The sequence below is a fragment of the Sphaeramia orbicularis genome, chromosome 5, assembly GCF_902148855.1.
Source record: "Sphaeramia orbicularis chromosome 5, fSphaOr1.1, whole genome shotgun sequence".
In the NCBI taxonomy this organism is placed as follows: Eukaryota; Metazoa; Chordata; class Actinopteri; order Kurtiformes; family Apogonidae; genus Sphaeramia; species Sphaeramia orbicularis.
In genome coordinates, this window is record NC_043961.1 from 33,073,524 (window position 1) to 33,097,170 (window position 23,647).

Consider the following 23,647-nt stretch of genomic DNA (forward strand, 5'->3'; position numbering starts at 1 on the left):
CAGGTTCCACAGGTGATTTTGCAACAGCAGTCATTTTTGTGAAACACTCTGCCTTGCATATTTACTTTGATTCCCAAAATGTACCTGTGAGAGAATAAAAAGATATTCCAAAAAATAGTGGTGAATAATTTTTGTGTGTCCTTTTTATCCTGTTACATGCAGATTTTTTTTATAAAAATAATATAAAAATGTGTTTTATCTGAAAAAATATTTTTTTAAAAAATATACTCAAAGTGTGTCCAAACTTGCCTCATAACATTAGTCTACATCTGGTTTGAATTTTTAGCCCCTCTCTCCTGTTTTTAGGGACCAGTTTCATATAAACACCCTTTTCAGTTTCTCATTGCATAATTCTGATGACTCAGGTGCAAACAGCAGCCACAACTACAACAGTTTTTAGCATTTTCATTTTGCTCTGAGGTGTGGTTTTTGCAAATTAAGGTGTTATTGTAAAAAAAAAAAAAAAAAAAAAAAATATATATATATATATATATATATATATATATATATATATATATATATATACTCTGCTCCAAAAAATATCTGATAAAAAACTGGTAGATAAGTAGAACAGGAAAGACTTCTGTATCCAGTTCCAGTCCTGTACAAGAGCCATCCACACACTCATCATGATGCTTTTCATTTTTATTTTAAACATTTATCATCCAGTTCTACGGGGTTATTGTGTTTCATTTCTCTTTCTGCTTCCTCTTTCTCCATCCCTGTTCACTCTCAGTAGCTGCTGATGTGACTTGGAGTTTGGGGCCTGCACTGTCCACATTGTTGTTCTTTTTGCATGAATAACCTCAGCCATAGTAGTTTCAATAATCCACTCTTTTCACATGTTGAGGCACACATGGCTGGGGAAACTGGCTCTGAGAGGCCATGAAAGGAGAACTTTTATTTAAACTCTTTGGCTAGAAGTGATAGACTTGTAAACCCATAACAGTGTTTTATTGGTATCTTTTATGTAGTTCAATAAAGTTTTTATTGCATCCTAAATACAGTACTAAACATAATGTCATGCAATTGTTGAAAAGTAGGAGTCTATATCTTGCTATTTTATTATTTTCACTACACAGCATCTACTTAGTAGTGCTGTCTTTATCGTGCAATAGTGAATCTTTGCTGTTTTACTATTCAGTGAATTTAAAGATACTCCAGGGAAGGCTTATACTATAGGTGGGTCAATAAGGAGTGAAAACTCTGCAGGAGGAGATGCTCTTTTTGTGCTTAATACATTGAGCAAGGCTACTATCTTAAAATGTCTGTTGGTGTAATTAAAGCTAAACCTGTGAAAATGAATGATTATATTATTTATTCACACAGGTTTCTTGTTCTTTGGTTCTTGTACGTAATAGTGAACTGTTCCTTTAAGAGAGCTGCCTCAGGAATAACACAAGCCCTCTGGTCCAATGCTTCTACCACTGAAGTTTAGAGCTGACCTCCCTCATGTCTACAAGTTAATTCTCAGACCAGTCTCAATGTTGTTGATGAATTTAGACATATTTGAAGGATTTCCACCGAGTGGGATTTGATTGTTTTCTTAGATTAACTGCTGGGATTCCTGCTGCAGACACAGATCTGTCTACTGACAAAGTTTCAGTCAGTTCTGATGACAATGTGGAGCAGCAGCTCTGTCACTTTGGTCTGTGTTGGGCATGTTTTATTCCTCGTCGGTCTTTGCCAGGGAGGATGTCGTGATGCTGGGCTGTGCTGCAAAGGTCGGGATCCATCATGCATCAGTAAAGGATGGAGATCTGATCGATCATATGGCACCTGCTACTGTGACCAAGCCTGCGTCTCCACCCTGGACTGCTGCCATGATTATGAGACAGCCTGCCCAGGTTTGTTTCATGACAGTCATAATATCCACATTAAAGGATTTACTGAAGTTTTTTTTCCAACTGTTGCTGCTTTTTTTACCTACCAGAGTAAAACAGAAAAAAAAACAAAACTCTCACTCCTTCATAAAAGGTCTGGTAACTTTAAAAAGTCCTTCCAAAACTTGAATGGGATAATGAGATTCTCCAGGCAGAAGGCCTTGGGTTTGATCATTCCTCAAAGATGTATTCAATCTGTTTTAATCACCTTAAATTGATTTTTTTCCCTAACCAACATCTGACCTCTGACATAAATGCAGTGAATCATTCATGCGTGGTCTACATACAGCTTGACTAAAAAGTCAATTAAATCTGCAGACAGCTTTGCAAAATAAAGCACTGAAGATGCATTTTCTGTACAAAAGGCTCTATTTAAATCGTTTCCTTTCACATCAAAGAAATTCTCTGTTGCTGGATTTGCTTTATCCTCAGCTGTATGTGCTTGGTTCTTTGTGTCCCAGCGGTGTCTTGTGTGGTCAGTGAGTGGACACAGTGGTCAGGCTGTGCTCAGCCATGCCGGGCCACGGTACGAAGGCGGAGCAGAACAATTCTGCAGGAACCTGTGAATGCAGGTAAACCCTGTCCACATCTGGAGGAGCAAGCCGGCTGTGCAGAGTACTGGACCGAAAAAGGACACTGTCACAACTCACTTGGTGAGAAAAGAAACACATATCCACTAAATCCTCTCAAACACAATGTATTTCCAGACAATTATTAAGAGACTCGCTGTTCAAGAATGTTAATATTCCTGTGTTTTTATTCACTTGCTTTATTTTAAAAAGCCACATCACTTGAAAACCTTTTTCCATCATCCAGCCTTTTGAAACGTTTAAAGAAATGTAATGTAATATAAGGTGGTATGTAATGCTCTTATCATTAATGCTCCCTCTGCAGTGCCAGCACTTATTACCACCAGTGGCTATGGCAACGCCAGGAAGAAAAGAAACCTCCCTGAGAGCAATGATGTGATAGGGTAACACATCCAGACAGTCCACAAAAAAATGACATATTGCTTTGCAGTTATTCTCCACTGCCATTTTGTACCTAGAGACTGAATTGGTTTGTCCATGCGTGAATGTTCATATGTGTTCAGCCATATACTATTTATACTGTCATGGCGTTAAAGTGCATATAAAGTTCTGGAAAATTAATGTGAGTCAATTTCATGTCTCCTACACATATGGAAAATAGGTACTGTGTCCAGTTTCAGCTGACCTCTTTGACTAAAGAGTGCCAGCAGAGCGTGGGCCCACACACCCGGTGGATGCAGTACCTGAGGGAGGGGCACCATGTGTGTGTTGAATGCCAGCCGCCTGCTCTTGCTGCTGGGCAGAAACACTGCACTGGAGATGGAGACAAGAACTATGACAACAGTGAGGACAGGTAAGAACAGAACGAACAGAGAATGTGGATCATTGCGGCAGAACAGTGTTAAAAACTGTGAAATTACTGTTCACTGCTTTAGTTTTCCTCTACATTTTTTGTTTGTTTTACAGTAGTGAAATAAAAGATATTTTTGATAGTTATACATTTCCGGAATTTTATACAGCTTCATAATTTTATCTCTTGACTCTGGAAGACTAAACTCGAGAAGTGTTACTGACATAAAGAGGATGATAAGGTGTGTGGATGTAAAAACCCCGACAGGGTTTATTCAGCTGTAAAATGAGTTCAGTTAATTTAGCTGACATGTAAATTAAAAAAAGAATATCAATCAGCACCTACACTAATGTGACAATGAACTCAATCTCACCAACTTGCAGATCATCCAGGTGTTGAAACAAAAATAAATGTAAAAGAGACAATAATAGAACCTGATAAAAGATGCAGCATTTACTTACCAAATATCCAAATGTTAAAACAAAACATACAAAAAGGATGCATTTGAAAGTGCAGATTCATGTATTTTTATTTTTTTTAGAGAGCATCTTGTATGAAGAAGACTCTGGATTCAGACCAAAACCTAGCATGTATTTACAGTTATTTTTACAGTTGTGTTTATCGGCGCTACACCCATGTCTGTTTTCCGAGAAGTAACAGGTGGATTAAAAATAGCAGACAGATCTGATAGAGAACTTTGTGTCCGACACTTTAGTTTTCAAAGTGACATTAGTTTAGATTTTTGTTCTTTTTGAATATAAATAGATTAATGTTCAGCACTTTTAGCACTATTAAAAGGAGTTCCGCAAGATTCAGTACTGGGTCCTGGTTTGTTCATCATCTATATCAGGGTTGTCAAACTCATTTTAGTTCGGGGGCCACATTCAGCCCAATTTGATCTCAAGTGGGCCGGACCAGTAAAATAATAACAGTAAAAAAAGTAAAATTCTATTATGATCAGGTTTACGTCTGGAAAGTTTCCTTCAAAATCTGAATAACATGAACAACTTGAATTGTCTTAAGAAAAACAAGTGCAATTTTAACAATATTCTGCCTCGGTTTATCAGTTTGTCATTTACACATGTGCATTACAATCGCACAAAACATTTAGTAACAGGCAGAATATTGGTAAAATTGCATTTACTTTTCTTAACACATTTCCAGTTGTTCATAGTTGTTCAGGTTATTCACATTTTTTGTAAATGTATAGTTTGGTAATGTAAACATTTTCATGTAATTTTACTTTTTTTACACAAAAAAAAAGAGAAAATTTGGGGTTGTCATTATTTATAGGTTATTATGATAATATTTTACTGGTCTGACCCACTTGAAATCTAATTGGACTGTATGTGTCTGTGTGTGGAACCTGAATTAAAATGATTTTGACACCATTGATTGTTATTATCTTCAGTGTAATTTTTGCAATTTTTCACAAATTTATCCCGCGGGCCAGATTGGACCCACTGGCTTTGGATTTGGCCCCCGGGCCGCATGTTTGACACCTGTGATCTATATTATTTACAACAGACAAATAATCTTCCAACTGAAATCCTCCAACAAACATGTGAGGAATAGTAAAATACATTAGGTTTTTTAAGTTTGAAATGACTCACCAATGCAGGAAAACCAAATGCCTTGTTTGCGTTTTAACACTTTGACAGAACACTGTATTTAAAGGGTTTCCAAGTACAAGTAACGGGGTACCGGATCAGATCATATCCTTATAAAGTGTTTATAAATTAGTTACTTACACAGAAACAGGACTAGTCATTAAGAAATTAATCACTGAGGTCATCTTTTCTATAGAAACATCTCTGGCTCCACTATTACATCTATAGATTTTAGTTTACCACCCCACCTTTGATCCATTTATTACACTCATCATGGCATTATACTTCAAAAAGGTTGGGTGGGTTCCTTTAACAACAACAGGTGTGACAAGCCTTGTTTAAAGAAAAAAAAAAAATTACAAAGCAATAAACAGAAACATGCACCGTGTTTCACCTCTTTATTAAAGTGGCTGATAAACACCTTCCATTGTTTGGCTCATACTTAAAGTTCCTCAGGTAAACGCTAAAACTTGTAAATCTGTTTTTAGATTTTCTGCTCCGTTGTCTATACTTACGTAACGCTACAAAATACACTAAACTGAACAGAATTATCATTAAACATAAAACTATTTCAACGTATTTTGCTTTAAAATCGGCTTTTCATTTGTTATTTTTTCTATGTATTGTGTCTGTTTTGTTTATGCTCTGGACATCACTGAAAATGAGTGATGAGGCTGAATGAATGAACATCATTATAAATGTGTTGTATTCAGCTACTGAGATCATTTTCACCCATAGAAGGCAGGTTGTAACAAAATACTGCCCAAAGCAGGGGTGTCAAACATGCGGACCGCCAAAGGTTCTAATCTGTCCCGTGGGATGAATTTACAAAGCGCAAAAATTCCACAGTCTTGAATTGAATTAAGCAAAAAAAAAAAAAAAAAAAAAATTAGCTTCAATTACGGAAAAAATTTTGAACTGAGAAAAAAAAAAATTCTTCAATTAAGAAAAAAAAAATTCTTAAATTAAGCCAAAAATAAATAAATAAAAATATTGAACAAAGCAAAAAAATCTTGAATTAAGCAAAAGAAAATTTGCTTGAATAAAGGAAAAATCTTGAATTAAGCAAAAAAAAAAAAAAAAATCTTCACTTAAGTAAAAAAAAATCTTCAATTAAGACAAAAAAAAAATCTTGATTTAAGCAAAAAAAAAAAAAAAAAAAAAATCTCCAATTAATGCAAGATTAATTCAAAATTGAAGATTTTTAAGCCAAAAAAAAAAAAAATCTCAAATTTAGCAAAAAATCTTGAATTAAGCAAAACATCTAGAATTAACAAATAACAAATGAATTTGCAAAGTGCAAAAATTCCACAGTCAAGGCTGTGGAATTCATTTTAGTTCCGGTTCCACACACAGACCAATATGATCTACAGTTAAATCATAACAGCAGAATAACCTACAAAAAATAATGACTCCATATTTTCTTCTCGGTTTGATGTGAAAAAAATATTACATTATGTGTATAAATAATGACAACTTAAATTTTTTGTCTTTGTTTTAGTGCAAAAAATAACATTAAATTAAGAAAATATTTACATTTACAAACTATCCTGTAACAACAAAATGTGAATAACCTGAACGAATATGAACAACCTGAAATGTCTAAAGAAAATTAAGCACAATTTGAGCTATTTTCTGCCTGTTACTAAGTGTTTAGTGTCTTTGTAGATCTGATCCATAATGCACTCGTATAAATGATAAATTGAGGCAGAATATTGTTAAAAATTGCACTTATTTTTCTTAAGAAATTTCAGGGGTTTTTTCAGGTTATTCACATTTCTTTGTTTGGATAGTTTATAAAAGTAAGTATTTTCATAATTTAATGTTTTGGGGTTTTTTGCACTAAAACAAAGACAAAAATTTGCAGTTGTCATTATTTATAGGTTATTCTGTTGTTATTATTATACTGGTCCGGCCCACTGGAGATCAAATCGGGCTGAATGTGGCCCTTGAAAGAAAATGAGTTTGACACCCCTGGCCTAAAGTAATGTACATTTCCAGCATATGCATTAACATCTGCCCAGTCTGGCAGTGGTTTTCTCCTCTACTGCGTACCTCTGTGACCTGACTACCACTAGATGGCATCATTGCTTACCACTTGGATTGAAAAAGAAGTCTTATGAACAATAACCCCATCCCTCCTCCCTGCTGCAGAAGACAGTCTCTCCAGTGGCAGGCGGTGGGAAACCCTCGATGCAGGGGTGTATGGAGGCGTGTGGAGAGACTGGAGTCCTGCTCCTGCCCAACAGCCCACAGCTTCCTCTTCATCTGACCTCCTCCTTCCTCCTTTTAGCCCTATGTACATATTTACTTAAACACATGTGTAAAGATGGCCTTGCCTTTATTTCATAATGACACAGTAGAGAAGAGACAAGAAACAGCACAAAGAAGGGGATAGGCATGCAGTAAAGGTCTTGGAGCCAGGAATTACACTGCAGTGGCCAGATTCACTTCAGTTAAACCTATCTGAGGACTTCATTGTGGTCAGAAGAGCTGGGCGATATGGACAAGAAAAATCATGTTTTGTTATATTTTGGTTGAATTGTGATCTACAGTATGTATGTCAGCATTTTCAAGGCTTACAAGGTGCACCAAAAACACTTTATCAGTATGAATGTTGACGGACGTGACAAATCAATATGTATCTTAAATAATTTACAGACCACATTAGTTCAAAGCAAGTGCTTTTGACACACAAATACAACTATAAGTTAAGAACATGATGCAGATGTTAAATGTCTAATTGTTCTGGAAATGTATGTGGATTTTTAAAAACAATTGTTTGCCAAATGTTGTATTTACATTAATAGTTGTTCCTTTTAGTCTGAATGAGTGTTGGCTTAAAAAAAAAAACATGACAGTTTGTACTTGATGTTTGTGATATAGTCACACTCCTCAGAACATGATTATATTCAATATATCGCCCACCCCTACTGTTAATTGTTGTACTTTTGATCATATCGACATCATTTTAGCTGTTACTCCAGTTAAGTGTAGCTCATGGCGTATATGCCACCCTTTCATGCATATGGCTGAATGTGTGCCAGCAAAAACTCCGATTTTTCAGTCAGAAAAGAATAACCTTCTATACTTTATATCACTCATAAATAATACATATCCCTGTCTCTTTGTGTTAAACTTATGGTAATTGCAAAATAAAAGTCAGCAGTTCCTAATCAAAATGTAAAGTGATTTGATTTATTTCATTTTGAGTCATTCAAGGGAAATGTTGCTTTTCTTAAGAAATAGAAATATCTTGGGACATTGAGACACTTTTTTACATGACAAGTACTGGCTCTGTGTGAATCACAACCAGTCACAACGCCAAAGTTACAACATGCACTGAACAATAAAACATTAATACAGAAACAACAGCATAGAAAGTCAACAGGTAAAAATGTTTTTGTTTTTTTTTCTTACAAAACAGACAGCCTCGGGACCTACAAACAACATTGTATAAGAGCTGGCTATGGTCGTTCAAATATCTTTTTTCTATTCCCTGGAAACAGTATACTTTACAAAGACTGATGGCTTAGGCAAGGTTGGGGTCAATTCCACTGAGAGCTTAAAACGTAGAAAAAATATAGTGTATTTTAAAATTTGTACTAGTTTTAATGTGTTATGGTCTAACATTGGCTCCCTTAAGTGTTGAGTGTAATGTCTGTTTTACTCCGTCAAGGCATCCTGAATCGACCCCAACCCCGTAATACAGTGTTAAATTCAGTGTGTCTTGCTAAATCTGTGGTTCTCACAGGGTTTTGGAAACTACCTCGGGTCCTTGAAAGGGTTCTATGTGATTCTGACAATGATGTAAAAAAAAAAAAATACTTCAACCTTTTTACACTTAATTTAGCAGCTAAAGCAACAACCAAATTCTGCTTTAAACTAAATGCGTTAACTGTACAGTTTGGAGTCTTTTTTAATGGAAATGTCTGAGTATCTGTGCTCTTCATCTTAATGTGCATTAATAAATAAGAAATAAAAGACTTGATTATGTTTTCTTCATAAAGCATGATGGTTTAGTCCTTTGACTCACATCGGAATGATTCCACAGGGATCTCACTAAAATAAAAAAAAGATATTTTATGATATATAATTTCTTATTTTAAGATGGCTCATTTGGAAATGGAAGGAAGTTAAGTTCCCAAATAAAATGGCAAAGGTATGAATTGTAAAAATAAATGACCATGCTTTATATTGTAATGTATCATGTCACAGTATCACAGTCTAAGTATCAAATCAGAACATGCCTGAAGGTACTTTAAACTTCCATTTCTAAAGGCTTTAGAGCATCAATACTGTGCCGGGATGTAAATACTGTGTGTAAGTGTGTATGCACATTAACATCTGCCCATAATCTCAGCTCCTGTCAGTAGTGCTTGCTGCCTATTCATGAGCTATTGATTGTCATCATTGTTAAGAGATATTTTCATGAAAAAATGGTCCCTGACAACTGTAATATAAAAAACCTTCTACTGATGCTTTGTGAGATTTTTCTAATCTGAATGCCCTTTATTATAGCAAAAAAAAAAAACATGATCCTCCTTATTTTTGTAAGGTCTGACTAATTTAGTTTATACACAAAATGTGCTCACATTTAGTTGTAACAGGTAAAAGATGTTGACACTTTTGTCATACATTGGCCTTAGTATTTCATGACATCATGAGTAATGCAAGCTGAACAGGAACCAGATTTTGACTGGTTTATAAATAAATGTTTCATTTGTGAGTCAGCTAAACCGAAGCCTACAGTTATCATATTTTCATTATGGTGTTTGAACATGTGCCACTCCCACCTAATGATGTAACATTAGGATTTACTGAGATTCATTATGGAAAGAATGAGGTGATGTATGAAAATAACTACAGGAACAGATGAGGACAGCTAAATGTTGCATATGTTTACCTCATCCATTTTTCAGAAATAAAGAAATAAGATTTATGATCATACACCTCCCTCTCCGTACCTCTCCCCTCTGCTGTAAATGACAACTAAATAAATTAAAGGGATGCTTATATAAGCATAATTTCCCCAATGATAATTTCTTTGTAATGTAATCTATGCTAGTGCTGTGTGTTTACAGTAAAAACTGTGGACAGAATATAGAGAAACAAAAGTAGGAATCCCCTGGCATGCATACAACGGAAACAGCTCATTCTTCTCCATTAACTGGCAGCTACACTGCTCTAATGCCCTGGCTTTACAGCAGTCACACACATACAGACGCACACATGCCTCACTCTGCCTCTCACATTCATTGCTATTCCATTCACACCTCAGCTCCTCTCACTATGGGAGAGCAATATGAAATGGTTCAATTCTGTGATTAGAACAGGAAATGAAATCAGGGTTTGTGATTAGACTTTTAACATCAGCACTTACAAATATATGTCAGTCACCTTCTATGGACTTCTGAATGACGTTTTATTCAACACCTACATTTACAGCAGTTTTCAACATCTTTTTCACCTTGTAACCTTTAGAGATTTGTGCACACTAGAGATGAAAAGATTCGAGCTTGGTCATTGATCTGTGAGAATTTGCTTAGTTGGTAGTGAGATTCATTTCAGTGTTAACATACCTACTCTTAAATCTTACAGAAACATTATACCTGTACACTAAAGCAAGAGCAGTGATCTGTAATTGAATCATGATGATGCAAATGAAGGTAAATTGTATACATATTGAAATACTCAAGACTGGGATTATGATGAAGAGGATTTCTACTGTATCATATGTTTTACTCAGGAAACGTGGTACATTTGTCTCTGTATATTCTTTCTGAGGGGTTTGTCCTCAAATGTAATGATTCTTCTGTTGCTCAGGTATTTGTTATGTAAAACTATGTCTCAATCAGCTGTATGGCATCATAAACAAAAGATGACAGAGAATGCACTGTGGGCTCCTCAGACAAGAAATGAAAACACATTTACACTATGTAGAAATGTGCAGGTTTGTAGGTTGCTACTGGCTCAACAGTAAACATGAGTTGTGTTTATACAGTAGTCATGAATGCGTGAGGAGTGGCTCTGTTAACATGTAACTACTGCGTCGTTTTACAGGTCTACGTCTGGGTATTTCTGTGTAAGTTTTTACACGTGTGTGGGCATATGTTACATGCAATCAGACCTTCCCCATCCCAATTAACAAACCGTTGCTTAGCTGCTGCCAGCATTTGACGACAACTGCCGTCACCATGGAAACTAAGTACATCTATGTCTCCAGAAGATTGTCTTCAGTACCTTTATGTATGTTTTGTGGGTGTTTCTGTGCTCATGCAACAGTTCTAGCATTTACAACTGATTTTTTTTTTTTTTTGGCAAAGTGTTCCTGGTTTTGTATATTTTGTGCTGTTAGAGCTTATTTTATAGATACTGTTTCTACAGCTTAAGGTATAGAGTGGAGATGGATGCATTTACTGTTTAATACATGTATCTTCATGTGTGATCTTTGGCTGCTTTTATGTAGTTAAGAGGAAGGCCAATGCATGCGGGACATCTCTTACTGAAACTTCAACTTTATGTCAGAATGCTGTAAACATTAGAAAAATATTAGAGGAATTCCTTGTATTTGTTATATTTGAAGATATGAAGGATAAACAGATCGTTATGTTTCCGTATGCTAAACATGTTGGGTGTATGCATGCTTCATAAATGTGCACTTTATGCCGCAAACAAGACTATTAGATCTGGCTTTTATGTGAGCCCATATATCAAAAACTCTTGGTCCTTCACTTTCATCTTTTGAAATGATACTGTGATGCCTAAAGAGTATTCACTAGTAGAGATCTGAAAGTATAATCCATTCTCACCATGACATGGGAAAATAAAGGATTGCAAAATACTGTTAAAAAATCATATTCTAATAGATAATCGACTGCAGCCTCCAGTTACGGCAGCTTCTGTGCCAAGACATTAAACCTTACAGAAAATACGCTTCACATCGGATGTAAAGACAAAGCAGACTGGCAAATCACATATTTCTATAAGGAACTTTTTCGCATCTATAAAAAAATAAATCAGATGAGACGATCTCAAGAGTGTGTATACATGTATTTCCATTAGATTACCCATCAGCATTCACACTCACATGCACACACAAAGACATGCACACTCCCCTACAAATGTCGATGTCTAAGGCCAGGTTTGGGAATGGAGGGCACGAGTAAGTAGCTTATAGGCTTCTAGGTCCTCTCCTGTATCTCCAAGACTACAAAATGAACCGGGAGTCAGTAATGGGACAGTGGGCAGCTGGGATTTGTTTTCTTCCTATAGAATATAGAGAAAACCCTTGCCACTAAAACCACATCATTCATTTGGTTAAACAGGTTATAACCACATCTCTGATCCATTCTGGTTCCACAGGGATCTCTCTACCTGGGAGTGTGCCTTTGTTTTCTGAAAGTGGGATACAGCTAATAGGAATGAGCTGAAGAAGGGGCAGTGACATTCTCTAATTCAGAAATGTTTTTCTCCCAGAGTATTCACCACACACATTGGGCAAGAGCTCTTTGCCCAATGGCACACTCAAGTAATTTGTGAAATGTTTCAGTGAGACTCCTTGTCTCTGCCTCATGCTTTGCCTCTGTCTTATAGATAGTTTTTAGTCTTGAGAACCTACCATGATCATTCATGCCTCTGCTTCCTGTTTCTGTTCAACACAGTCGGACCTCAAAGGCCTTTGTCCAAAGTATTTTGACGCCCCCTCTCCCCTTTTGGTCTACGTGCCATCTCAGGTCCCACGTGATTCTCGTGAGTAACCCCACGGATCCCTTCAAGGGGGAACAGACAGTTTTGACCCAACATTTTCTGGGCTGCCTCAAAATGGTTGGTGCCCCTCTGGTAGTTTATGTTGATGCTGCATTTTGGGCTTGAACCAGCCAACAGACGTTCTGAGGGACTGGTGTCAGACACATCGCGGAGATGTTCATCGTCGTCTGTATCTGCGTCGATGTATTTACTGATGGATGAGTCGTGGAAGGTGAAGACAGTGGGTGCAAGGGCAGTGCTCTCTGGAGACTTCGGTGGGGTCCTGCTGCTGGCAGTGGTGTAGACAGAAGCTTCAGGGCTTAACAGAGAGTGGTCTGACAGAACTGAGCTGTCTGAGAGGGGGGATGGTCCTGACTCCCCCTCACTGCGGTAACCTCCTTTAGGGATAAGGCTTTTCGAGGAGTTGCCAGAGAAGAAGAATTTCCGTGCACTTTCTGAGCATGAAGGTTTTGAAACTGACACTGGCGTCAGCATAGGTTCACGCTCCCCAGAAGTTTGCTGGCCTGTTTTTGCACTGGCCTGACTGGACAAAGCTATCACAGGATTATGGGAGAACCGGCTGCTTTCCTGAAGACCCAACTCTATCGCTGGACCTTGGCTGAAGCGTGTATTCTCCTGGAATTCTGTTGCACAACTAATATAACTGTCAATGCTGGACAAACTTTTCATGTCCCCAATTCCTTCTCTGGTTCCTAACACTGGTGCTCCGTGGTCATGGATTGCTCCTAGCTCTATTTCATCCCTCTGTTTGCCAACCCTGGAGCCCCTGTCTTTAGTGTTGAGGTTGGGTTGGGACTGTGTCTTGGCCATCTGGTTGTACATCTCCTCTAGCTTCTGAACATTTAACCTCTGGGGGCTGGTAGTTCTGGTCTTGTTGGGAGAGCCTAACTCGTGAGCATTGAATGAACGGTTTGAGCTCGTCTCTGATGCAGCTCTCTTGGGGGTCCACTTCCAACGGCTTGGAGAGAGATGGTTGTCATGAGGCCTTTCACTCTTCTCTACCACTACATCCATCAGTTCTGCACTTCGAGCAAATGCCTCTTTTAAGTTCATCGAGACAATGCTACCGTTTCTCTTGGCCCTCTCTAGAGCCTCCCTTCGTTTAAGTGCTTTTTCTTGCCTCTTCTGCTCCTTATAGAATTCAGAGAAATTATTTACAATAATGGGAATAGGTAGGGCAATCACCAGTACACCAGCTATACAGCATAAGCCCCCCACTATCTTTCCCAGAAGAGTTTTTGGGTAGATATCTCCATAGCCTACTGTGGTCATAGTAATAGTGGCCCACCAAAAAGAAGCTGGAATGCTTTTAAACTTTGTATCTTCTTCATCTTTCTCAGCAAAGAACACTAGACTGGAGAAGATCATGATACCCATGGCAAGGAAAAGGATGAGCAAGCCCAGCTCATTGTAGCTCCTTCTAAGGGTAAAGCCCAAAGACTGAAGCCCTGTGGAGTGACGAGCCAGCTTCAGGATACGCAGGATACGCATGATCCTGAAAATCTGAACCACACGGCGTACATTCTGAAACTGCAGCACACTCTTGTTGGACTCTGTCAAAAAGATTGTGACATAGTAGGGCAGAATAGCCAACAGGTCAATGACGTTTAGTGGACCCTTGAAGAACTTCCACTTGTTGGGAGAGGAGAGGAAACGGAGAAGGTACTCCATGGTGAACCAGGCAATACACACAGCTTCAATGTGGGCCAGTTGTGGGTTGTCTGTGGATTGGCCAAACTCATCTGTTTCTTGCAGCTCTGGTAGCGTGTTCAGAGACAAGGCAATTGTGGACAACACGATGAAGAGGATGGAGATGATGGCCAAGACCTGAAAAAAAGAAACAGGTAAGTAACGTCAGTAAGGGTTGAAGAATTGGTATTGACAGGTATCATATATACACTTAAACTCATCCCTTAAATGCTGACTGAATAAACCACAAATATAGATAATCATACTTCCAGCATATTTATGAAAATCTTGACTACAGCCAGGCACGTGCACAGATAGACCCCTAGTGGTGCTCAAGCACCTGCCCTTTGCCCTGGATGAGAAAAATGCCCTTTCTGCTGAAGCCCAGTTGTTTCTTCATTCATCAATATTTAAGGATAAAAAATACTCTCTGTCATCAATCTTCCTAAATATGTTTTGATATCTGATGCAGTTGGCAGTAATTTGAGTTCTTGTCAGCTAAAATTTGCTTAGAAGTCTTATTTATGTCTTTGTGCATAAGAAATCAATATAAGTGAATCCCCAAAGGAACTTTGTGTTGGTAAATGCAAGTTATGCAAATTTACAGGATCTCAGTTCTGTTGCAACATGTTGATGGTCATATGAACTATGTTTTCAGGTCAAAAATGTCCAATTTCATCACAATTAATGCTATATTTTCATGTCACAAATGGCCAAGTTATATTTTAACTGAATTTACCTGAAAAACAAAATTTCCATTCTTTTAGATTCCCCAGTTTTTCTTACAAGATTATATACTACATATCACATGTTTTATTTTTACAGGTTGCAATATGGAGTATGGTGCTGATCCATCCTGCTTATGTTACGCCAATACATACATTAAGAATGTTGTTATTTACTCTTTAGTATGATGATAAACTATACAATAAATAATTATGATACTAGTTTTTGCACAGGGATCCTTTCTGGAAACGGTGACATGGCTGCCGAGCATCAGTATGATGGGATCTGTAACAACCATGTCACATCCGTCCACTGCCACATTTTGTGTTCTTCTTAAGCTGTTATTGTTTTAGATCCACAATACTAACATTTATGAATAAGAGGATAATTAGCAATTGTAAGTATATAAGTTTATTACTAATAAAGTAATGGTAGATCATCCTGGGTAATGTCACGTCCATCCACCAGCAAAAGTTTTCACATACACGTGCTATTCAAAATCCAATATTTCTGAAAATATAGCTTACACTGTCAAATAATATCAGTAGTCTGTGCACAAATGTATTAGCATTACTTCAACACAGTTCTATGCATTTCTTCCAACTTTTTTTTTTTTTTGACAAAAATGGACACTCATTTGACCCCCTAAGTAAATTTTAGCCGTTGTGAGAATTCTGCCCTGACCTGCTCCATGATGCTCACAAGTCTGCACCAGCCATGCCCCTCCCTCTTCCTCCTCCACTTAGCACTCATGCAGTGCTGAACGTCAGGCCAAACCACTGCAGCCTACTCCTCCTCTGACCCGCAGCATCAGACAGACAGGTAATGACAGTGTTTGTGCAATACCCTGTCATTGTTTGGTGCTAAATTAACCATAACATTAGCACCACGGAAACATTACATCACTGTAGCCCTGACGTTTCCTAAAAAACTAACAAACAAAAATAACCTCACGAAATCTGTGATTTTAAAGCCTTGTTCAAGGTAGGTCTTATGTTGAGCTACATGACAGTCTGGTGAGGTATATTGTTTTTATTGTGGTATATTACTAATGTCATGTTTATGCTTCAACAGTGAAAAAAAATGTGTGTACTGTGTTGTCAGCTTTACAGACATTCTGTAAGTCACATTTGATTATTATGCCCTTTTTTTGGCTTGAGCACCTGCCCCCCAAAATGTCTGTGCACGTGCCTGACTACAGCATTAAAGACTCAATAACCGTACTGCGTAAACAAACCTTCAACAAATGCCTGACTAAGTGTGTGATTTGCGGAGAGCTAATGGACTAGATTGAGTTGTGGGACTTATTTATTCATGGCCCACTTATCAAGCTTATCCACATGAGTGAGTGTGTTTCAGTGGAAAATGAGAAAGCATTACAGAATATATGGATGATGTCACATGGAAAATGACACAAAAACTCCTGGTTTTAAGCATATTAAAAATCCATATATTTGTATTACACAACAACACACTGTTCATGGAAAGAACCCACAGATGATTGTCCACTTTCACCTATGATGGAATTTATATGAATGTCCAGTAATGACACTAAATCTGAGATGAACGCTGTCTTTAGAACTCTGTATGTGGTCAAACACATAGGGGTACAAATTTTATTGTCATGCTATTTTACACAGGTTGGACTCTTTAATGGTCTTTATAGATTTCCAATCCAGTTCAAATTGATTTTTAAAGAACATTAAAAAACAAAAGTAGAGCAAAGTGCTGTATAATCAGAAATCGTAAAAACCATAAAAACAGCACAATAAAAAAACACAAAGACCAGTTTACAAGACAAAAACCAGATCACAACTGAGAATGACAATTCTCATTTCAAGTCAATATCCAAGGGATAAAAATGTGTTTTGAGACAGGATTTAGAAAGAGGCCGTGCATGGGCGAGCCTAATACTTCAAGAGTTGGGGTGCTACAACCACAGATGTATAAGCAACCAGTCACCATCTTGGTTTTTGGAAACATGAGGTCATATTTGGATGAGAAAGTGGAGCTGGTGAAGAGCAAAGGGTAAAAATGAAACTTACTGAAAGCACAGAACACATAGACTAACAGTGTCTTGTCATTTCAGCTACTTAACACATGCTAATGCTTTAAATTATGCAAACTTTAAGCCTTAATGTAATTCAAACAGTGATATCTATTAAAACGTATAAAACACACTGTTAACATATTTATTTCTGCTGTAAAGTTGGGATTTTTAACACTAGTATCTATGGAGACTGACATGCTTTTGCAGCCAAACTCAATGTGAACATTCAAGGAATACTTTGGCTCCTCTGAAACCCTGGAGGTTGCTGCCTGGTTACAACTGTAGAAGTGTGATCCCACCTTGTGCTTCGACCTGCCTTCTCACACCTCATTCTGCAACACTATCACAATATGGAAAGGAATCTGCAGCAGGTATATTTTATCCAAAGAGTCCAAGAATACGTTGTAATAAACAAGGCTGATTGACGTTAAACAGCACAGAGAACTGGGAAGCCTGTCAGAAAACACTAGACACATGCACTACCCCACCCACACCACACCAATCATGCTAACAAGCACAAGTATATGGTGGTAGACAACACCCATTTTTGCAGTGTAAACAAAAATAGCGAAAAACAAGTATTCAAAAGCTTTTTTTTTTTTTTTTTTTAACTGAATAAAGCTGTAAACCTATAAACCACACTGTGATATGACAAAGACAAGGTTTTTCAGTTGTATATTATCTGACAGTAGGCTAGTTTTGTTTGAATCTACACAGCCAAAATCTCAAGATTCAAGAATATGTTTTATCTTTCAGTGCATATCTGAACATGTGAATTTTATGAGTAAATTTGTCCAGGATATGAAGTCCATGTCTTTAAGATTGCTGAAATAAAATGGTGATTAGCACAGATCCTGTAACAACTTCACAGCCACTCAGTATAATCTACAGATTGGTTTTACTGAAACTACTCTTCAGACTGACAAAAAAATTGAAAAACATGCAATTTATGTCAGTCATGTTTTCATAATTAATTCTGTCTGTGAAGATTTTCAGTAGCATATTTTATTTTTTTAGTGGGCCAGGATTATTTTTCAGAGTACAATTTCAATCTACACACAGAACCAGTTTTGGGAAAAGCCCATACAAGAAAGATTATAATGTTATATTATGTTGAGGTAAATATTTCATATATTCTTCAAAATGTGTGCTGTAAGGTTTTACATGTAGTGTTGGCAACAAGACAAATTGCTGAAATATCTATATCGATGAGTATAAAATTAATCATTTTAAAGCGATTTATTTGATAAATGTTAAAAATGTGAACAAAATAATGATTTCCTGGTTAAACACAAAACCATTTGTTTAAACAAAGTCCAAAAGTGTAGTGCATGAGGGAGGTTTACCCCATAAATCATCTTGACAAAATTAAGGCAAAGCGGCAAAAACGGGGCACTAGCGACAGTGATTGACAGCGCAGGCCTTGACAATGGCCTAATAATTCAGAGACCCCTCCTAAGAGTAAAAGTGATGGGTAAAGAGGCAACCTTATCTACGGCCAATCAGAGGGGGAGGACACTGTTGCCATAGCGTCACGGCAGACATGAATAATGGCCCTATCTGTTTATTTTCTCCAGTGTGTGCTCCTCTCCTTCTGCCCTGGAGGAAATCTATTTGAATCAAACACTTCAAGAGCAGAAGAGGTGCTGGGACCCGAGAGAGAGGTGAGGGCGGAGCTGTCAAGTCCAATACCGAGGTGAACTGGCAGAAAAGGTGCAGCGCTGCCTGGAAAAATATAATGCAGATTGAAGAGAACATTATATCCATTGAGTAAATACCTGGGGTTTATTGCCTGTGTAAACTATCACTGGAGAAACAAAATGCTCAAGTTCACTCACTGCAACAAATCCTGATACCTCACAGGATAGGCTGATGATCACTGACTAACAAAAACACAAAATGTGTTACACAAAGTACCATAGATCACAGGTGTCAAACATGCGGCACGGGGGCCAAATCCAGCCCGCCATAGGGTTTAGTCCGGCCCTTTGGATGAATGTGTGAAATGCAAAATTAAGATATTAACAACTAGAAGCACTCGGAGAGCGCAGACCTCTGCCAAGGCTGATCAATGGCCCCCCCCCGTGGGTCCCCCCACCCCCGATCACCACCAAAATTTAATCATTTCTTCCTTATCCCATTTCCAACAAACCCTGAAAATTTCATCCAAATCTGTCCATAACTTTTTGAGTTATGTTGCACACTAACAGACAGACAAAAAAACAAACAAACAAACAGACGAACAAACAAACCCTGGCAAAAACATAACCTCCTTGGTGGAGGTAATCATTTTATTTCAGTTTCCACATTCAGACCAATATGATCTAAAGTGGGTCGGATCACTAAAATACTATGGCAATAACCTATAAATACTCACAGCTCCAATTTTTCTCTTTTTAAATGGAAACATTTTCATGTATTTACACTAAAACAAAGTATAATTTCGCAAAAAATGTGAATAACCCGAGCAAATATGAACAACCTGAAATATCTTAAGAGAAGTAAGTGCAATTTTAACAATATTATGTCTGTAAATAATAAACTGAAGCATAATATTCTTAAAATTGCACTCATTTATTCAGTTTGTTCATGTTATTCACATGGTTTTGACGGATAGTTTGTAGATGTAAACATTTTAATAATGTAATCTTACTTTTTTCACACTAACACATAGGGGAAAGTTTGGAGTTGAGATTATTTATATATTATTATGTTATTATTTTACTAGTTCAGCCCACTTCAGATCAAATTTAGCTAAATGTGGCCCCTGAACTAACATGAGTTTAACACCCCTGCCATAGATGATGGTAGAAAAGACTACACAACTGTTGCATTTACGGTTATGGCTAAAGCACAAAGACAACTTTCTACAGAAAAGAAAAATGGAAATGTATCTTTATCTTTTGTAAAAAGAAGAATAATCTTTTTAAGCGTCTTCTTCATCATAAATTTAATGGTAGTTTCTGAAAATACACCTAATTTTAATTTAATCACTTATTAGAGCTGGGAGATATTGAGCGACATTTAACCCGTAATAGGATAAAACAATGGTTTACATAAAATATCCAGAAAATCCACTTCCATGACTCTTTATTTAAGATTTACTTAAATCCCATTATCTTAAATATTATGTGGGTCTTAATATAATGGGTTTTCACTGTTTGTACTGAGCACAACTTGTTTAAAAGCCTATTATGATCTTTCAAAGACTAGATTCTTACGTATAAAATCAGGTAAAATTGGCTTTATTGCTTCATTCATTAAGATCACAGTTAGGGCTACAATAAGAAAGTTAAATGATGAGTACCACAGTAACTAACACAATTACTGTACCATTGAATGAAAAAGGGACACAAACACTTGTCTAAGGGGTAAAATATTAAAATGATTCATACTAACGATGGAGACATGCTGCAAACCAAACTCCCAAAATTCAAGGATGCTTGAGATTGTAGCAAAGGGAGAACATGACAAAAATGGGCAGAGGTAATAGGATTGTGATGCTATAAAAAGGTCGCTAATGAAGGCACACTGGTGCTGTGTAACATTATGGTTATGAGGTCAAGTTCCACCAGGAAAGCCTGCGCATTTCCCACTGGTCTGTGTCCCTGTTGGTTGATATATCTCCACACACACACACACACACACACACACACACACACACTGCTCTCTCACACACCGCTGTCTTTATCTCTTTCATTCTCTGGTTGTTTAATGTCACAGAGCGATAATTTAATCAAGCTCTCTCACTGTAAATCTGAGATAAACCTTTCAGTGCACATGAAAAAGTCGACAAATAAACATGTGTCTGGGAAGAGGTTGAATGGAGCTCCAGACACGATCACAATGGCATCAACAGAATTACAGACTATTTATAGACTCACTGTGGACCAGGAACCAAGCATAAGAGATGTGTGGCCACACCCAACGTTATGTACTGTGTGTGTGTGTGTGTGTGTGTGTGTGTGTGTGTGTGCGTGTGTGTGTGTGTGTGTGGGTGTGTGTGGGTGTGTGTGGGTGTGTGTGGGTGTGTGTGAGTTCTGCATGATGAATACTCTATTATAACAGCTTGATTATGTTTACACAAAAAAAGACAGCGACTCCCTGTGAATCCTTCTTAAGGGAGAGGAGATGAAGAGCGGGATGTATTTATATCTAGAGGAGAAAAAAAGACAATGTGTGAGGAAGACAGAGGCGGGGGGTGGGGGGGTTAGATTGACAGGAAATCCCACCGTGGCTCTAAACAAGGCCAGATCACACTGGTTTGTGTCTCTCATGGCACGCTGTCATTTGGTTCAGCAGACACAATAATCCACACAGACCACCGTCCTCTATAGCACAAGGTTACACCAGCTCTCATTAGGCTGTATGAACAACACAGCTGGTATAAAGTACGTCCTCAAAACCTGCACCAACACATTCATGACCATGTGTCATTGACTATATAATTCATATATGAAGAAAGTAAGCCTTTAATATGATTCACACTACCCAGGGACTTTGGCTTATACAAACAACCAAAAAAATAAGACACTTCCCCATAGGGAGATGTACACTGGGGACAAAAAAGAGATTAAAGCTCACTTATTATAATACTTATTTGGGCCTCTTACCATACTATCCTGTTCTCACTCTGTTGATGCTCAGACACATTGGCCTGCTTTTTTTGTTTCCTTTTTTTTTTGGCCATGTTCCAGTAGCTGTGATTAATTCTCTTTCTGTGCTACACTGGTCAGGGTTGAGTCCATTCATCTATCTACCCAGCACTCGTCCAACAAGGACACAACACTGAACTTTATTCTCTTAAATGGATAAAAAGAAAAAAAAAAACTGGGGCAGAATACCATTAACCTTAATTTACTAATGATATTTCCATGTTCCACATATGACATTACAGGTGCTCTTTTCTGTCACTTCCATTTTTCACGATTTTGTCGATCAGTTTGTTCTTAATGACTTCACATCATTATCTGTGTCGATTTTAATTAGTGCTTTTAATGAATACTAATGTACTGAGAACCTGGAGGATTTCAGTCAAAAGCACCCAGCTCCTCTGATGTAGTTTTAATAATTGGACCTATTTATTGAGTTCATGTTCACCATTCAAAATTACACTAATAATGACTACTTTAATTACAAACATAACTTGAAAAAGTAAATAAAACTAGTAAATCAAGCAAATGAAATCTAAGATCTTTCTTAGATATTATATGGATATCGATAAATATACATTTACACACGTACATGTTTCATGAACTGTACAAACTAGAAAACTCAGAATGTGTAGATGATGTGTGTGTGTGTGTGTGTGTGTATGTCTGTCTGTATGTCTATACATCCACATAATGTTGCAACAATATTTAGTTAATTTGTTTTCTTTACATAGTGTGGTGCTTTAAAAATAAAGTAAAAAAAAAATTACTGCTTGCAAGGGTGGAAAGCTGGAAAATAGACACTAATTAGTGAACATTTTGCTATAACTGTTGTTTCTTTTATTCTTGAATTCCCAAAGGATCCCTGTTGGTCATCCATGTATAGTATATTAGATTAGTTTGTCCACTGAGTATTACAAATGTTAAATTTGTACATGAATGTGAACGTGGACATGAGAGAGAAGTGACTGAAGCATTAGATCAGTGTTTTTCAACCTTGGGTTCGGGACCCCACATGGGGTCACCTGGAATTCAAATGGGGTCACCTGAAATTTCTAGTGATTGATAAAAATAAAAACTTACTAATAAAAAATATATAGTGAGTTTAGAGACACACTCACAATACATAAAAGACATGACAAACTCTGAAGCTGAAACACTGTGGTTCTGTTTATCTTTCAAATGTTCATTGTGGTCAGTTTCAGATGCTGCAGCTCTTTCATAATTCATAGTTTGAGTTATTGTTTGTTCAGTATTAATTGTCAGCCTTTGACTGTACATATCCTGACCAAGGAAAATCAAATTCTCCCTTTGTGCAGTAATCTGGCTTTTCTGCCTCTGTCACATAATAATATACATTATATAGACTGAATGTCGTCTAAAATGAATGTTTATTTGCAACATATTACATATATATATATATATATATATATATATATATATATATATATATATATATATATATATATATATGTGTGTGTGTGTGTGTGTGTGTGTGTGTGTGTGTGTGTGTATATATATATATATATATATATATATATATATATATATATATATATAAACTATTGTATGATCAAAAATAAATTAATTTTAACACAAAAAAAAAAAGTTTCTGTTTTGAATGTCTAGGGTTGCCAAAAATTTGTGACGTTTAAATGGGATCACGAGCCAAAAAAGGTTAGGAACCATGGCATTAGACGATGAAAAATAAATTTATGATTTTTTTCATGGAAAGCAGATGAAACAGTCAACTTAATACTTTAACATTAGAAGTACATGCTGTAATTTTTAAAACAATATACATGATTAGTATGTTAACAGGAGTTTACTCATGTAATGAACAGTTTGTTTAGTCTTATGTCTTCAAACACAGCTGATGTCATTGAG

General features: G+C 37.0%; 2 protein-coding genes across 3 annotated transcripts in view; one reads left to right on the forward strand and one right to left on the reverse strand.

The window, feature by feature from the left end:
• The first annotated feature begins 1,443 nt into the window (after positions 1 to 1,443).
• Positions 1,444 to 8,691, forward strand: LOC115419698 (somatomedin-B and thrombospondin type-1 domain-containing protein). Its single transcript, XM_030134646.1, has 5 exons — positions 1,444 to 1,847; positions 2,345 to 2,536; positions 2,778 to 2,856; positions 3,075 to 3,266; positions 7,028 to 8,691. Exons 1-5 carry the CDS (start codon positions 1,616 to 1,618, stop codon positions 7,143 to 7,145), a joined length of 813 nt encoding a protein of 270 aa, XP_029990506.1. The 5' UTR covers positions 1,444 to 1,615; the 3' UTR covers positions 7,146 to 8,691.
• Positions 8,470 to 23,647, reverse strand: part of kcnb1 (potassium voltage-gated channel, Shab-related subfamily, member 1) — a 48,230-nt gene continuing 33,052 nt past the window's right edge. For both annotated transcript variants that reach the window (XM_030134642.1, XM_030134643.1), the window contains one exon: positions 8,470 to 14,470. In XM_030134642.1, coding sequence (XP_029990502.1) covers positions 12,545 to 14,470 — 1,926 coding nt within the window. In that variant the 3' untranslated portion in view covers positions 8,470 to 12,544. The remainder of the gene's footprint in view (positions 14,471 to 23,647) is intronic.

Bases quoted from the DNA above. Each gene is read 5' to 3' on its own strand.
- LOC115419698 (XM_030134646.1), top strand. From the start codon at position 1,616: ATGACAATGTGGAGCAGCAGCTCTGTCACTTTGGTCTGTGTTGGGCAT. The intron at 2,857-3,074 runs GTAACACATCCA...TATGGAAAATAG, and splicing joins GAGAGCAATGATGTGATAGG to GTACTGTGTCCAGTTTCAGC. The intron at 3,267-7,027 runs GTAAGAACAGAA...TCCCTGCTGCAG, and splicing joins TATGACAACAGTGAGGACAG to AAGACAGTCTCTCCAGTGGC.